Source organism: Neopelma chrysocephalum, unplaced genomic scaffold (genome assembly GCF_003984885.1).
Source record: "Neopelma chrysocephalum unplaced genomic scaffold, ASM398488v2 Primary Assembly neopelma1_108, whole genome shotgun sequence".
NCBI lineage: Eukaryota > Metazoa > Chordata > Aves > Passeriformes > Pipridae > Neopelma > Neopelma chrysocephalum.
The window spans coordinates 293,133-310,672 of NW_020897773.1; the positions used below are offsets into that span (position 1 = coordinate 293,133).

At 39.8% G+C, this 17,540-nt stretch overlaps 1 protein-coding gene across 5 annotated transcripts in view; it reads right to left on the reverse strand.

Annotated features, from left to right (window-relative positions):
• The window catches only part of TMEM63A (transmembrane protein 63A), a 33,200-nt gene extending 16,209 nt beyond the window's left edge, over positions 1 to 16,991 (reverse strand). For 2 of the 5 annotated variants that reach the window (XM_027696561.1, XM_027696556.1), the window contains exons 1-13: positions 16,803 to 16,896; positions 15,652 to 15,990; positions 14,768 to 14,964; positions 12,485 to 12,564; positions 10,906 to 10,969; positions 9,491 to 9,528; positions 8,236 to 8,378; positions 5,778 to 5,829; positions 4,533 to 4,641; positions 4,079 to 4,149; positions 3,239 to 3,319; positions 2,456 to 2,579; positions 1,952 to 2,085 (exon numbers count right to left, since the gene is read on the reverse strand). In XM_027696561.1, coding sequence (XP_027552362.1) covers positions 1,952 to 2,085; positions 2,456 to 2,579; positions 3,239 to 3,319; positions 4,079 to 4,149; positions 4,533 to 4,641; positions 5,778 to 5,829; positions 8,236 to 8,378; positions 9,491 to 9,528; positions 10,906 to 10,969; positions 12,485 to 12,564; positions 14,768 to 14,953 — 1,082 coding nt within the window. In that variant the 5' untranslated portion in view covers positions 14,954 to 14,964; positions 15,652 to 15,990; positions 16,803 to 16,896. Of the gene's footprint in view, positions 1 to 1,951; positions 2,086 to 2,455; positions 2,580 to 3,238; positions 3,320 to 4,078; positions 4,150 to 4,532; positions 4,642 to 5,777; positions 5,830 to 8,235; positions 8,379 to 9,490; positions 9,529 to 10,905; positions 10,970 to 12,484; positions 12,565 to 14,767; positions 14,965 to 15,651; positions 15,991 to 16,802 lie in introns of all 5 variants that reach the window. The other 3 variants (XM_027696557.1, XM_027696560.1, XM_027696558.1) reach the window with 3 other exon arrangements.
• Positions 16,992 to 17,540: the final 549 nt, after the last annotated feature.

A 17,540-nucleotide genomic window follows, 5' to 3' on the forward strand; every position in this document is an offset into this window, starting at 1 on the left:
GCTTCTACCAATGTGAGCAGTCATAGTAAAAAAAATGTAAAAAAATAAATCAAAGTCTGAGATCACTGGAAAAAAAGACAGACAGTTCCCTAAACACATCTTTACATAATTACAACTGTTTTCAAATCAAAGTAGACTAATTAAATGAGAGTGCAGACTAATCCTTTACAATAGTATCAAATCCAGCCAATTCTCAGAAAAATGTTTAGCATGCTGCTATTCTCACAATTCAAAATATCAGCCTCTTTCACCCACTCCAAAAATAATCACAGTACTTAGTTCTATCTTCTAATATTATGAGTTGACTGACACCCAGCATATTTAAAGAAAATTTAAACATGCCCAGAATAAATGCTTTCAAAGATTTCTCAAAGGACAGCAGTAGAAGAGCTAGGGATACATTCAGAGACTATTCTATTACACTAGCATGGAAGCAGTATATTTTATATTTAAATGGGTAGACGGTAAAATCTATGAACATGCTTGTTTCTCAGTTGTGCTCTTAACATAAAGAAGACAGAGAACCACATACATGAACACCAAACAAACAAACACAACCCCCAAGCCCCAGAACTTTACCTTACCAGAATTCAAGCAGTGATGTCAAATTGCCAGCATCTTGCAGCAGCAAGTATTTAAGAAAGTTAATTATCCTTTGACAGTTGATTTTAAAAAATACATACAGAGCAAGCTTTAGCCATCATAAAACAAGCTTCTACAACCACCTGACATGAACCTCAGTTCTGGCTTCCTGTTTTCTCATCCTATTTCAGGATTCTGTGGAGCAGAGCGTACTAAGGGCAACAAGTAACTTTCTAATTTGATGGGAGCCTCAGCTTCACATATAATCTAATCTAATTTTACAGGAAATGGAGTCCACCACATCAATTCCAAGCTAAACAAACTAAAATCTTCTCAGGTCTTGATAATTCAACTCAAGAGATGCCAGTAGAGCAACTCAGAACATATGCCCAAGGAGAGACTATCCCATCAAAATTGTACACAACATATGAGCAGCTAGACAAGGAACTTCAGTGCTTATTTCTTCTTTCAGTTTCACATCTCAAAATGTTATTTCATTACAAAATTAGGAGAGGAGGCAGATTTCATCACACCATCACTACTCAATTAAAGAGTAGCAAGCAAAACCTTCTCCAACCTATAAAATTCTTGTAAGAAATTCTACACCCTGGACTTCCTTAAAAAAAAGCTGAAAGACTGGCTCTCTAACATGACTTGAAGGTCAAAAGAATGCAGACAATTTAAATCAGAGAGGCTATAAAGAATAAAAAAAAGCATGAGTGTTACACTGTAATACCAATATTATTCTGCTTCCTTTTACCCACTTTGTGATAGTGAAAGATGCTCCCCGTGTGAACAGAAAATAAGAGGCTACATGCATTTACCTCTACAAATAACTGAATAAAAAAATACTGAACAACTTCTGGCATTAGGTCTACACATATATCTGTAAAAACAGGTAATAGAGATACAGAATATGTATCTATCACCTATGGCCAGGTCAGTCACTGACCCTACACTGTTCAGATGACTAACTAGCAGTGTAATTTGCACTCACTGATAGTTTGGTCATTGTAACATTTGCACAGTAGAAAATAGAGGAATCAGTAACTTGCATTCAAGAGCCAATTAGTCTGGCCTAATATTAACCTACACTGATGGACAGGATCCCACACAGAAGACAAACGTTCCACATCCCAATAAATGTCCCGAGCCTTTTAGTCTCTTCGATAATTTCTTCACTCAAAGCACAGAGGCTAAAATGCACACTTAAGGGAAAACTTACCAGAAAGCAAAGCAGGCCAAATCCATAGAATGGTGAAAAAGAAGAAAGGAAGAAGAGCCAATATAAGCAAACAAGGGACACAAACGAGATCGGTTGTACTATTACAGTTAAAAGAGAACAAACAAAACAGAAGACAAAACTTACTAGGTTGCCATGGATTTCTCTTGAAATGTTACAAAAGCCATTCCCAGTGGGTTATTATGAACAGCTTGTTCCTCTTTCGAATATTCTTCCATCAGTTCATCTCTAACTTTGGTATAATAATCTACAGCATCCTCCTGTCAGAAAATTGATGACTGTTACATCCAAGCACCAGATGGCTAATATCCTCATTAATTAATATTTTCATACAGCTTACACAAACCATTGTCTCTCTTCCTCAGACTACTTCCACAAATTACAAATGATGTCGCAAGGCGAAGACAAACAAATGTAAGATTTTCTTGTACTTCAGTTTTTTCACTTAGATTACATTTCAAAAGTTTTGGGGAATTCCTTTTCCATCCACTGTAAGAACATGACAGATGAGCTATTGGGAATGAACGAATAAGGAATTTTCTGAAGCTCAATGAGATGTCACACAAAAACTGTTCTCCACCCTTCTAACAATCTACCAGGCCATAACTAAAACAGAACACAATCTCTTACCCTTTCACATCCTCTCATTTCACAACAGCAGAATTGACCACACGGCTTAGGGTTGATTTGGACCCGCTTGCCATACTTCTCATGCAGGTGTTCATAGTAAGTCAGGCTTTTTTCTGCCTGTTTTCTGGACAGAAAAAATAAATCCATAACAATTTGCAACAAAAAAAGTATAAACATCAAGCTTAGGAAGAACATAGTCCTCAAGAAAAAAAGTTATTGTAAGGATTGACAGCAAATGAATCAGTCATCAAAGTTATTTACATCCACTTTATTTTAGTTACTTATATATATGAGTATAATTTATTTTCAAGTCAGTAATAGCTTTATACAACCTACACTTATACTGAGGTTCCAGATTAAAAAAAAAAACCAAAACACCATGCTATTCTTGATAGCCCAGAAAATAACACTTGTCTCTCATGAGATCATCAATCTGGCCAAAGAAGCAGGGTTAACAGAGTTATTAGTTTAATAATTCATTTTTTCACTTTGTACTGCCTGACAATAAGTAACTAACTATATAAATACATACAGAAATAAATAATCAGCCAGTCAAAACTTACCTTATGCAACACACAACATATCACACCCACACGAGATGGGCTGAACCCCACAACCCACTTTAAACCACAATGGAATCTAACTGAATTCCAGACCAGAACTTTAGGAGCAGAATTCATCCTTAGTATGTGCACGGTTAGTACTGCTGGTATGTGTTGATTAAGGACTAGCAAAACATTTGTAAAATTACGCTAAAGTCATGTAGATTACAAAAACAAGTACCTTTTTTTGAATAGATAAATAAGCTTGGCTACGTCATAACACAGCTGGACCTCCAGCACAGTGCAGCTTGGGTAGGCATCCCTGAAAGGAACCAGCACATGGGAACAATAGCAACAAAAAGTACAATGAAGAAACTGTTTCAAAGAGCACCACTGATACCTAACTGACATCTCAATCACTCATTTCATTTCTGCATGAAGTATCATAGAGGAGAGACAGTTGCTGAAAGTTACTTTAACGTGAGATGCACAGCATTATTCCAAGTAAAGGACATGTGGGAGCATGAATGGAAAGTGTGGATATACAGCCACTGTCTTATCTTCTGATTTTAAGATTAGCTAACTAACTTCATTGAAATATAGTCTTTTCTCAGTACTGGCTAAGGAATAAGATATGCTTTTAGAACACAGATATACTATAACATGAATTTTAAACAGTGCAAAATTCAAAAAAACATATCTCTTGGTCAGGTAAAACTATTAGGACAATTTTAAATCTCCTGTTTTTCATAAAAGATGGAGAGGCTTTTTACCAGGGCATATACCAATAGGACAAGGGAGAAGGGCTTTAAACTGAAAGAAAATAGGTTTAGATCAGACATGAGGAGGAAATCTTTTACTGTGAGGCACTGGAGGCACTGGAACAGGTTGCTCAGAGAAGCTGTGGACTTCCAGCCCCATCCTTGGAAGTGTTCAAGGCCACACTGGATGGGGCTCTGAGCAACTTGGTCCAGTGGAAGGCATCCCTACACATGGCAGGGGGGTTGGAACTGGATGACCTAGAAGGTCCCTTCCAACCCAAACCATTCTATGATTCTAATTACTCAAGTATGGAACTTACATGAAATGGCTTTGTATTATCTCTTCATTGGCACTTTTTGGAATACCAGTTATAAACAGTGTGCACTTAACCTGTGAGAGAAAATGCAAGTCAAATTTTGAGACATCACATCACAGAAAACAAGAGTATAAGGAAGGCAGTGAGACAGCACAAGTAGCTGTGTGGTAGAGGGGAGAAAAACTTAGGAAATTTTGGGTTTGGTGGAAGCTGCGTGTATTTAAGACAGCACCTTCTACACTGTTAATAGGTTACAGCAAAATTTCACAAATCCTTCCCCAACCCCCTCCTCTCCTTCCATTTTCACAATTGACTCAGTATAGCATTGCTTTCAGTGAATTCCTTCACATTTATGTCACAGTCTAGTATGCAGGAGCCTCTTAGCAATCTGCTTTTTTACCATTATCCACTGGCAAATATGATCTATGTTTTCCTTCAGCCCAGTACAGAAACTTACTATGTTTTCTTCTTTATATGTGACATACTTCATGTGATGTCTCATGAAGACAACAGTCAGAATCAGGTAAACAACAGCAAAAACCGTGTGCAGCCAAAGAAGATTATTGCTGTCAGACAAAATGTTATGAATATGAAAAACAGGAAGAACCAACTGTCCAACTGATATAAGTAGCTGTCAAAATGCTAATCAGATCAGAACCTTTCACTGAACACATAACAAGAAAAAAAAAAGTAGTTACTGGTAGTCAGTCATGCCTATGCAGATGCCTTGGACAGCCAATAGGGAGAGTTACTTGTTTATCATACTATTCTGTGGGTAATTAACCTACAAAGAAAATAGTTATTCTATGACATGGACATATTTAGGAAGTGTTTGGCTGGCACCTTCCCAGCCAGATGGCCAATAGCACACATGATGCTATTTGCCAAAATGGTTTTAATTTGCCTTATTATTTACTGTGCTGAGTGCATAATTGAACTCTCCTTGAACACAGCTGAAAACAGCCTCAATATAAATTCTTTTTCTTGATATTCTGTTCTGTGAACAGTTCTTCAGTTTTGTGAAGAGCATTAATAATTATAATTAACCTAAAATACAGGAACCTATTTCACAGATAAAAAAACCAAGCACCAAGCAAGCAAAAAAATCCCTACTAGTTACTAAGTTTCATAACATGGTTATAAAAACAAAGTGCATTGGCAGAAACTCTACTGGACATTGTATCATGGATGGATGTGGATTGATCAAGTAATAAACCAGAAGACTTAGACAGTTTTGTATTTCAACTATTTTACAGACTGTTTTTAAAACACACAGAAGCAATTTTAATTGCAATCTCAGATTAGAGAGATATGCACACACATAAATCTAAGGTAAGGAAATTTATGTCATCCAAGTTACACATTCTAGTAAAGCTGTCAGCTTTACTTTCTTTATGAAACATGGTTTCTCTCAATGTGGAAATTTCTGAAAATAATATCACTAGCCAGAAGAAGCCAGAAGAAACGTGGTGTAAGAAGTAAGAGCTGAGTGAGTAGAAGCCAAGTCTCATGATTTCTTATCAGCACTGTAAGTGCACAGCCTGAAGCAGAACATATCCCATTTTCAGTCAATCAAGTGTGAATAAGTTGTGAATAAGTTACTCTGACCCCAGGAGCCACCCTGCAAGTGTCAATTGTTGTGTTTAGAGATGGTGGCAGCAAACTAACACAAGCATAAAGGTACTCTGCAAGACTTACTTACCCAGTTTGTAAGTTCACTATAGTTGTTCTTCCAAAACTATAGGGATCTTTATCTAAGAACAAAAAAAAAAATAGCATAATTAGCTGGTGCAGCATTCACAGTAAACTATCAGAAAGTCGGCTTTTATTCTAGTTTTTAAAGATGATAATATATTTCTTTCTAATGCTGAGCAAGTTCATTGATAAAAAGATTCAGAATCATAATCAATGCTGGTTTACTCTGTATTGCATTTTAAAGTAGGAAAAAAAGCCCCAGGATTATACCACATTCAAACCATCAAGAGAAGTAGTAGATTGTTTTAAAATCTTTGCAGCAGTTCCCTTTCTCCCTTCAATCTCCTTTCATGTCCATTAACAACATTGTTTAGGGATTGAACATATTTCCTTCACATTTTTCTTTCATCTTAACTGATTTCTTATCTCAGGCTTTTAAGCTGCATTAATTCAGTGTTGACAGAACAGTGCTGATAACCTTGCTAAGGTCAAAAATGAGAGAGTTTATATGACATTATTTCTCTAAACTGTCAAGTATTTTAAAAAATTATAAGGCAAGTGAGTGAAAATTGAGTAAATGTTCACAAAGGAAAAAGAGGTAAGTGTATCTGGAAAGGTAAACAATCCTCTAGCATAGATTGTTAAACCACATTTCAAGTTAAATCATCACAACTGAAAGAACTGCAAATGCACAAAATCAACTTACAGGGGAAGGGGAGGAAAAAAGGGAAAGACACTAAAACTTTTTTTTTTCAGCTGTATTTCCTAGGATCACAAAAGCTAATGGAGAAAAACAGAAGCTGTACTCTCCTGCTTTACAAGACAGAAAGGAACAACAGGAGATGGTCCAGCTAGATTGAAACAAAAATTCAAGTCATGGCTGATGATTTTATGACCAGCCAAATGGAAAACATTTCTCATTAATGACCAAATTAATTGGTCTGGTTTACAAAAAAGAGGAAAAAGCCCAGAAGAATTTATAACCCTCAAGCAGTTACAAGGATTTTGCAAAGAGGAAAAGAATAATCTATTATCTCCAGTGACAGGTCAAAAAAGTGATTTTAAAATGCAGCAAAAGAGGTTCAGACTGGATACTAGAAAGAGATTTCTCAGCTGTGACAATGGTTTCCACTGGCAATCATCACCAATAAAAAACACAATGAGTGCCTAGATAAACACTAGGTAAGAGGGCGTAGGTAAAATTAATCCTGCCTTGAGCCTTCTGAGTCTAGCCATCTATGTCTGCACGTGTTCTGCAATCTTGTTTCTGGCAACTGCTTAAAGAACCCCCTATATTCATATAAATTTCACATCAGACTGAGGGGATGTGTTGGGTTTGCTTGGCCAGTTTTTGGTAGAGGGGGGTCACTTCTGTGCAAAGCTTCTAGAAGCTTCCCCCATGTCCATCAGAGCCAATGCCAGCTGGCTCCAGAATGGACCCACCTCTGGCCAAGGCCAAGCCAAGCAGGAATGACAGTAACACCTCTGTGATAACACATTTAAGAAGGAGAAAAAAGTTATTATGCAGATGTAACTGTGGCCAGAAAGGAGCGGAGTGGGAATATGTGAGAGGAACAACTCTGCAGACACCAAGGTCAGTGGAGAGGGAGGGGGAGGAGGTGCTCCAGGCGACAGAGCACAGACTCCTCTGCAGCCCATGGTGAACACCATGGTGAGACAGCTGTGCCCTTGCAGCCCATGGAGGTTAATGGGGGTGCAGAGATCCACCTGCAGCCCATGGAGGAGTCCATGCCTGAGAGAGGGCTGTGAACCCATGGAAAACCGTACTGGAGCAGGATCCTGGCAAAACCCTGCAGATCCGTGGAGAAAGGAGCCCACACTGGATCAGGTTTGCTGGCAGGACCTGTGACCCTGTGGAGCATCCATGTTGGAGCAGGCTGTGCCAGAAGAACTGCACCCCGTGGAAGAGTGACCCATGCTGGAAAAGTTCACAGAGAACTGTCTCCCATGGGAAGGGACCCACACTGGAGCAGGGAAGGACTCTTCACCCTGAGCAGTGGCAGAACGTGTGACGAACTGACAATAATCCCCACTCCCCACCTCCCTGTGCCATGGGGGGGAGGAGGTAGAGCCCAGGAAGGAGGGAGGGGTAGGGGGAAGGCATTTTTAGGATTTATTTTACTTCTCATTATCCTGCTCTGATTTTGTTATTAATAAATTCAGTTAATATCCCCAAGTTGAGTCTGTTTTGCTCATGACAGTATCCAGTGAGTGATCTCTCCCAGCCCTTATCTCAGCTCAGGAACTTTTCACTGTGTTTTCTCTCCCCTCTCCACTTGTGGAGGGGAGTGATAGAGCAGCTTCAGCGAGTGCCTGGCATCCAGCCACGGTCAACCCACTACAGGGGGGAAAACAGAACACCACCTTATAAAGTTTACCAAAAAAAAAAATGATATAAAAATATAAAATTCTTCTCAGAATAACAAAAAAAAAAAAATCCTTACCAAGGAGATCACCCGACAGGTTGACAGGTAATATCACACACACAGACAAAATGCTGACAACAATCAACAAGCAGATGATGTGGCGCTGGAAAGCAAGGTAGTGAATGGCATCTTCACCACATCTCTCGTGAATCTCGTCATCGCTGCATCACAGACAGAAAAGCACGTGGTCACTCTACTTAGTCTCTTTGGGGGTGGTTTATATATCCATACACTAAATTCTCAGTCTACCCAGTGACATCCCCACCAGTCCCTATTGGTTTTCAACATGGCTGTGTCCTCTCATGCATAATTGCAGATTCCAGAAGTGTCTTTTTCTTGTGTATCACCATATAAAAATTAACACGAGGGAATTTAAGATGGAAGGACATGGAATTCTTTTTTTATCAGACTAAAAGAGGACAAAGTAATTTTCTGTGACCTCTTGTTTTATGATAGTCACAAGTCACAAGCTCTCAAAATTTAAGATCATGCTGTGACAGTATTCACTCATCACCGTAAAGGTTCCCCATGAGGAAAATTACAACAGAATCACGTTACCCTTATGACACTCAGTTAACAGAAGATATAATAGGTTTTGGAATTAACTCTCACCATCTCTCCATTGTCAGCAGAATCAATCATTAAAATAGGAGAGGAATGAAAAGGAAGGAACTGAAGTAGTAAAAATGGAGAAAGACAGGCTGTATCCCCACCTCTTTTTTATTTAAATATACCCAAGCTCTAAATTGATTTTTAAAAACCATGATCTACTAAGACTCAAGAGTATAGTGAATGAACATCACATCACTCAGTTTCTGGGAAACAGTGGGATGGACTTTTCCTAGTTAGGCAATCCAGCCCAAAATAAACCACCAGTTCTCCATAGAAACACCTGCAGGGAAATCCCATTTCCTGCCTGGGGCTTCAAATAGGGGAACACCCACAAGGTACTCTTTGAAGAAGAAAAGCCTAGAGCATAACTATTAGCTCTGAATCCATATAAATCCCATAGATTCACTTAGGTTCACACACTGTCCCAAAATCAGGAAGTCCCTGGGCTGCTAGCAGGACAACTATATCCTGAAAAAGTATTCCCATAAGTTGACCTTGTTTTCATTTTCTTTTTTCTCCTGACCAGAGGCACATATATAAGTGCTTGTATTAAATTCTATCTATCTAAAAAAAACCCCAACATTTTTGAATGAAAACCACCTTTTTAATTAAAAAATATCAAAGCAAACCACAGCTGACTATTTCTGTTTCATATACTTACTGCATTCGAAAAGCAGCTGTTATCCAAGAACAAAACCCCTACAAATAAAGAAAGAAATTTTTAGTAGCTAACATAGAAAAAATAGAGTCTCTAATCTGTATAATAACGAGAAGAGTTTCTATTAAACCAACCTCTTCCCTAAAAAGCTGGTAGTCTATTGCTCCATCATTTAGAAACATATAGAAAAATACCTAATACTCTACATACTTTTCACAAGGTATTTAATGTGTCTGTCTTCAGAGAGTATTTAAGAGTTGGTTTTTTTAATTACTTTCACACTTATCGCTTGAGCTTTTTAAATTTATACAAGCCTGCCCAAATCCCAGTGAACAGAAGTTAAGATTGAGGCTTCTAAAGAATTTTTTTAATGGTTTGTTTTGGAGCTGGAGAGGTGATTATTTTTCCAAAATCATTTCCAGAGACTCTCCAATTTCAAGGATAAGCTCCATGAGAGTCTAATACAAGTTAATCAGTTAAACGGTAATTAGAAACAAGTCTGTGATTACATTAACAGAAAGGCTTCTTATCTAGGTTTACAAATCCTCCTATGAAACTGGACAGCAGAGAGCACATCTCACTGAATGTTCCAGTATAGTTCAAAAAACCTTCCCTCTCAAAAGGCCTCTTCTTTCAAGTGAACATTATTCAACTAAATAGAGACATTTTATTCAACTGCTAAGGTTGCTTTAGGGTTTTAAAAAGATGAAGAAAACTACACAAATAGCAGAGCAATCCTGATCAGACACTTGTATGCTTTTGATGTTCACATAAATAATTAGTTGCAAGGCTAGATATTAAGCTGATGAATGTATAAAATGCTAAAATGTAGGCTACCACCACTGGACAACTCTTGCATGGTACATTCTGAAGCTGCAACACAAAATCACAGAGATGTACCAGTTCAAAGACTCCAGAAAGGCCGTGGAGGAAGCAATTAAAAGTTTAGTCAAAAAATTATCTTCCACTCCAAACCAGTTTGATTATTAAGAGTACAGAGCACTATTATCAGCCTCACACTCACATCCAGTTTTCTCAACTTTGTGAGGAAAACAATGTATTATCAAGAGCAACTAGGTATTATTTGCAATGTGAACACAATGTAACCTTTTAAATTCTTATCTAAGTACAAATTATATACTAGTCTTTTTTCTTTCTCCCCTTCCCCTTTGAAACTCTAACATATAGTCCCTCTCTAAATTAAAACAAAACAAAACAATAAAACTGAAGAACAACAACACAAGATACCGCTAATGATATGGCAATAGTTTGTCAGGAAAAAGCACAGTGAACAATGTTTTATTAATTTTTACATATAGATGGTCTTCCAGTTTAATGACTGGCTCACTGGGCTACATGGAATGGCAAATTAGAGCATATTCCATTAAAAAGTATTATCAAAACTCTAGAATACTTACCCTATCATGTTCAAGATCTTCAGGTATTGATGAAGATGTTGACAATCGGCTGTATCTTGATTCACTAAAACACATTAAATGGTGCTTTTAAGTATCTTTAATAACAGTTGATTCTGCAGAATTATTTCCATTTTAAGAATTCTGAAGTAACTAGGGAAGGAGTACAAACCCACTTCTTCACTTAGGAAAGCTGTGGTTTTCAGCTTGTAGCATATGCCTAATAATTAAAGAAACTTGTGTATGTCTTATGTTAAAAAGGGAGGACACGTGAACTCCTGACATGAGAGCACATAACCGAACTAGAAAGAAAACATCATTTTATGAGGATATTAAAACGCAGTAAAGTAAGAGAGTGCAACACAGGTTTGGGAGCCTAGCAAGGATCAAATTTGTAAGCTGGCTTCCTGTTCAGACTTTCCTCATTACAAGACATTGCCTCTTTTTCCTCCACCTTTCTTGCTCCATCGTAAAACCACTAGTCAGAATTAAATTAAATCCCTCACCTGCAAGGCCACCTCCTCACACAAAGAGTTCTATAGCAAGGCCAGAAATATTTAGAGACTCTGCAACCCTCAAAAATAGCAGAGTACCTGTTTTCAGTTTGTTGCTAAAAAGAAACAATCAAATGTTGCAATGGTGATGTGCCCATAATTACAGGATAACGCATGTTAAAATGGAGTGCATTCACAGGTATATCTATAATTTTGACCGGTTGGCTCAGGTCACAGTCCAGCAGGGACAATAACATGGGCTCCCGGGTGTCTGACTGCTCAAGGGCCTCCACAGCCCACATGGAAGTCTATGCCAGAGCACCTTCATGCTTGCTGCCTGAGCTATCTGGATTAAAGACTTAGTTATTGCCTGTCTTATTTTACGTCATCTACATTTCACAACTGTACATGGATTACACCTAAAAACAGGCTTTGAGTTCTCTGCTGTTGCTCAGTTGTGAATTTACCACAACTTGGTTACAGCAGCAATACCAGGAAGAGGCTCACTGTTAAAGTTTACCCACTTCATAGATAGCTTAGCTTTTAAACATCACAACAAATCACCCTGTAGAAAAAAAAAATACTTAAAAAAATAATAGTCAAAAGCTCATTTGTAGTATCACTAAAAATCAGTGAAGAATTTCAGAAACCTACAGTGATATATTTTTATTTTTGAATCCTTCAGAAATTTTATGGCGCAGGCTACACAGGGAGCTCTGGGAAAGATATAAGTCTTGAGCCAAGATAAACAAAACAGTATCCTTCTATCACAGAAACACACTGCAAACATCAATGTGCAGCACGTTAGCAGACAAGCAGCCTGTTTTCTTACCTCCACTTCCTTAACTCACAAATGCAGAATGAAATTCATGACAATGGCAAACACACAACTTCTGACTGAAACCACAAACTAACTCTGTGAGTGGGATGTTTCACACAAAGCAGCATGAGGACATTTTTAACAAACATGTGCATGTGCTTACAAACATATCTAACTGATACAAATGCACTTATTTTAAGCCATTTACTGTACTTCCACATTCCCCAAAAGGTTGCAACAAATCAGTCTGATTGCATAGCATTTTTACCTTTCAGCATCTGACACCAGAGCAACACGGCCGTAGTCCCAGAATCTCTTTCTTATAATGGAAAACAGTAATATTAAAATCTAGGGAAAAAAAAGAAATACTTTTGAATATTTATTTTTCCTATTTCATAATAATTATTATAAGAACTGTCAAAAAATGCTGTCCTAGCTCCTAAATCAATCATCACATGCCAGCCAACTCAATGGTAGTCATGCTATAGACCAACCCATCTGGGACCAAAGGATCAGGACATCTGCCTTCCTGTTCTAATTTAAAAAGGAGGAGAACTGCACACAAAACTAGTTCTGAACTGCAAGTGCATGAAGGTTTGCGACAGGAAAAGGAGCAAGCAGCACTTGAAAAGAAGTAAAAACTTTCATGCACACACTTTTACTATTATTCATCACTTAATGATCAGAACTATGATGGAAGACTTGCAATCTGACTTGATTTTCAAACAGTGATGCAAACAGGCTGACAGGAGCTCAAATATTTACGCAAGTGTAAGAATTATTTTTATCCAAAGTAATATATTATTATAACTCTCAAACCCCAATAACTTATATTTGATCTCTGCAATGTATTTTTTAATCTCCCCCCGTATTTTCGCTTTTTGAAAGTGACTAAGAAAACAAGGAGAAAAACCCATCATTATGTATTTCATAGATACATTTTTTCTTTTTTTTTTTTTCAAAGAAAGAAGTTGCTCTATACAAAGCAACGAAGTTGAAGTAACAAGGCCTGTTTTCTATGCATATGTAGCATATGCCCTCACCTTCCAGTTCTTCTTACATCCCATACCTGTTTGGCTAGAAAGTGGCGTTAGTGATGTAACTTAACCGGCCAGCCAGGACACATGTCAGGATTACCTACATATCAAGATTACACAGCTAATTTCCACATTTCACAATTAATACAACCTTCTTATGAGAGCCTTCCACCAACAGGGGAGATTAATTATCTTCCTCCTTCATCTGACCATTAAACTTGACGCAAGCAGGAAAGTTCCCTAGACTCTGTGACAACTGTAGAATACTTGGTTACAGTATTCTACAGTTATGAGGAGGGACTGCCAGACAAAAATGTGAAGAGAATGCAATATATAAAACTCACTTCCTCTGGAAACCAGCCTACTTCAGAAATCCATCAGCTGACAGTTACTAAAGGGATCCACATTAAATGTGTCATGAAAATAGAAATACAAGAGTTGCTAAATAAATTGCAGTACTTGGTACTTGAAGAAGAGAGGAGCCTTCTACACTGCCTATAACTCTCTACCCAATGCTGCTGGAGAGCAGAGTTCAACCGCAAGGAACTCTAAAGCTGAGACTCAGTGTCTTAAAATTCAGCCACAGCTTTAAAAAAAGAAAGTCCCTCCAAACACCTCAACTAAATGTTATCAAACGCTGTGCCATGAGGCACAGAGAGTTGTAAATAACGTACATCCTCAGAAAATGGATTCAGGGTAGCATGCTGCATACACTAAATCAATAGCAAAGAATTTCATTATGTAACTTTTAGGAACACTCTCTACATTCCTACAGAACTACCAGCTCCAACCTTACACAGGTACTTTAAGTTTCTTTACAATAGCTTTCTAGAACTCAAGAACTATGTCATCCTTTTAGTCTGATTTTACTACCACAAACACATTTATCAGGCCACTTTGCAGCAGGTCTGCAGCCCTGTTTCTGGGGGCTGAAGACCACCTAGGCCAAATTTAGAGAAATAACCATAAGTTTTATTGCAGTCTCAGGCCTGTCCTGGAGCTCCAGACAGCAACTCATCCTATTCTGCCTTTTGTCAGAATTGAGCTGATCAGTACACTAGTTCCTCAACAGCTTCATGAAATCTAATTTTAAAAAAGTTGGTGAAATGACAGATTTTCCACATTGTATCACCTTTTGAAGAACAATCAAGTTAGCAATGGTGTCCCCTTCCTGGAAAGGTACCCAGTACTTAAACCCAAATGTTCTTGCAGTTAAGATAAAACATAGAAATGTAAGCTACCACCGCGAAGCCCACCATGACTCCACATACAGATGTTGCACTCTCCCTACATCTACACGTCCAACATACAGTAACATTGTCATCCCACCTGTATGCAAACATTTATCAACACTTGAAAAGTGCTCTGATGTTCCCAGGATGGCCGTAGCTCATTTCTTATTCTGAAGACTCTCAGAAACAAATCCCAACCTGATAAATAAGAGAATTCTGAAAATTTTAACTCTTGAAAAGGCCAGAAGTATTTTCAATGTAAGAAACAGAAACTGGGCTTACAAAAAAGAAGGTTACGTCAAGCAGCAGGACAGTCGGGATTCCGCCAAAAGTTACTCCTTGGAGCACCGTGCTGCCCTGGGCAGTGCTGTAGCAGTAGGTCTCATTTGTTGAGTTGAAAAATTCACTTCTATTCCGGAAGTGGACCAGGTGAGAATGTCCAAAACCCAGAAAAAAGAAAGGGTTCATTTTGTCTTTCCCTTAAAAAAAAAAAAAAAAAAAAAGAAAAGAAAAGAAAAGAAAAGAAATGAAAAAGTGAAACAACCTTGTGAAAAGCTTGATTGGTACTTGGGAGATGTACTAATATTACAAGTATAATAAGTGCAGAAAGATCCAAGCACAAAACTACTTCAGAAGAGAAGGTGTCTTTGACAATCTTTCCCCTTCACATGTAAAGTATTTCGCAATAACTGACAGGTTCAGTTACCAGCAGTGCCCAGTCAAGAATTCCAGACATCTAACAAACCACATCCTCTATAGACATCTGAGGAAGACTACAGAAGACTTCCCCCCAAATAACCTTCTCTATTATTTAATCTATAACATCAAACTACTTATTCCATTCTGATTCTGAGAAACACACAGGGCATTAGATATTACACCAACAGCAGTTTGAAGATTTTGTGCCTAGTTGATGAGCATGTTGTGAATGCACCAGCCTGTGAACTTTGTATTCAAATGTCAAAACATTGAGATTATTGACAAATAGAAAAGAACTACTACACAAATACATATGGTCCTCTCTGTTCTTGAAATACTATGTGATTTTTCTTTCTCAAAATAATTCGACTGAAAGAACAGCACAGTAATTACAGCATATCACAAACAAGAAAGAACAAAAAGTATTTCTAAGAGAACAGTCATCTACCTTACTTTAGTCAACTGACCTGCTCAGATAATGCAGTAACAAGAAGACATAAGATTTGCCTATTGATACAAAAGGTTTTTTGGTACAGTGAGGGCAATTGCTTCTTAATTTGGGGGCTTCTCACTTCAAATATTTCCTTTCTTGGATCTCATTAATTTGATGATTCCCATGTAGCGCCTCATGTAGAACACACTTCTGACTGATAAATTCATAAGGAAACCATTCTCAAAAAAACCTGAATCCTTCAAAAGCAAATGTCGTAGGTCCTCATCACACAGGTCCCGGGACACTACTTTTGGGATATCATGCCTCTGTAAGAGGAACGCACATGTCTTTGACAACAGCACTATTCTGGATGCTGAAAACGAAACAAAACAAGAATACAAATAACTACAAATTCTCCTTTCAAACAGCAGGAAAACAGCATGGAATACTCCTCTCAAAACAGCATTTACTAAATGCTAGACTGTGCGACACGGTAGGGAAGAAATTTTGTCCCAGCTGATGTGTTTTATCACAGAAAAAAAAACAAGAGAGAGGGAAAAAAAAGTCCCACACAAAAGTTGTGCCGTGACTCCATCCTTGCTTTCTAAGCGCTGAAATTTAGTGCTGACAGAAGAGAAGGCATTTTCGAAGAGACTTTGGAAATGAGCACAACGGCAGAGCTTGTAAGAAACACATGGGCTCTTATCAGAGCTTATCAGACCCGGCTTCCAATTCTCGAAAGCCATTATTTTTAAGCAAGCCAGCTGCCGGGGAGATACAGGACAGGGGAAGACCTCCCACGGGCGGGGTTGTGCAGCAGCAAGGGGGGTCCAGACACGGGAAACCGGCTCCCGCTTTGGGCCGGGACCCCGGCAGCGTTCCCAGCTCCCGCAGGGCGTGGTACCGGGGCGGGAAGGGCCGGTTTTCCCGGGCGCACACTGGAAAGCCCCGGGCTCGCCACTGGCGCAGGGACCGGTCCCTCAGCTCCGGCAGGAGGGTGGGCTGGCTCAGTCCCCCGCGGGGAGGGGGCGGCCCGAAGCTGCCCCGCCGGCGCTGCCCGCCCCGAGCCCGCCGAGGGCCGGGGTCCCTCTGCGGAGGCCCCAGGCTCGCTTCGCCTACTCCCCTCCTATCCCGTACCGTCCCGTCCCCGCAGCCCCGCACAGCGCCGCTCCCGCCCTCCCTTACCTGCGCCGGGGCGGCCTCTCCTCTGCTTTCCCCTCCCCTTCCCTTCTACCCGTCCCGTCCCGTCACCGCACGGGCGGTCCCGGCCCAAACTTACGATCCCCGGCAACAGGACCCTGGATCCGCGCATGCGTGGTCGGGCCGGGCCCCAGCGGGCCGGCTGTCAGCGGTCAGCGGCCCGCAGCCCTCACTCCCCGCCGCCCTCACTCCCCGCTTCCTTCGCCTGCTGCTGCCTCCGCTCCCTGCTGCTGCCTCCGCTCCCTGCTGCCCCGGCTCCAAGGGTCGCTGGCTGCTCCCGTCGGAGTATTGCTGCCCCTGCGCCTCTCCAGCCTTCTGCTCCTAGACCCTCAAGTGCCTCCCTGAGGGAAGGGACCCCCATAAAGCGCCAAGTAACGGGGAAAGCTGCTGTTCAGCCTGGAGAAGGGGAGGCTCCGGGGAGACCTTGTAGCACCTTCGAGTGACTAAAACCAGAACAAAATAGAGCATTTTATAAGCCTCCGCCCCTTGCACCACCCTACTGCACGCTCACACCCCCCCTTCAAAAAAAAAAAAAAAATTAAAAAGGGGTTTCCAGAGAGATTTCACAATTCCAAATCTGATAAAGTGGGCAAGCGTGCAGTTACAAGTGGAGCAGGCCACACACTATGGTCATCACTTAAAGATCATCTATTTCCATCCCACCTGCCATGAGCAGGGGCACCTTCCACGAGACCAGGTTGCTCAGAGCCCCATCCAGCCCAT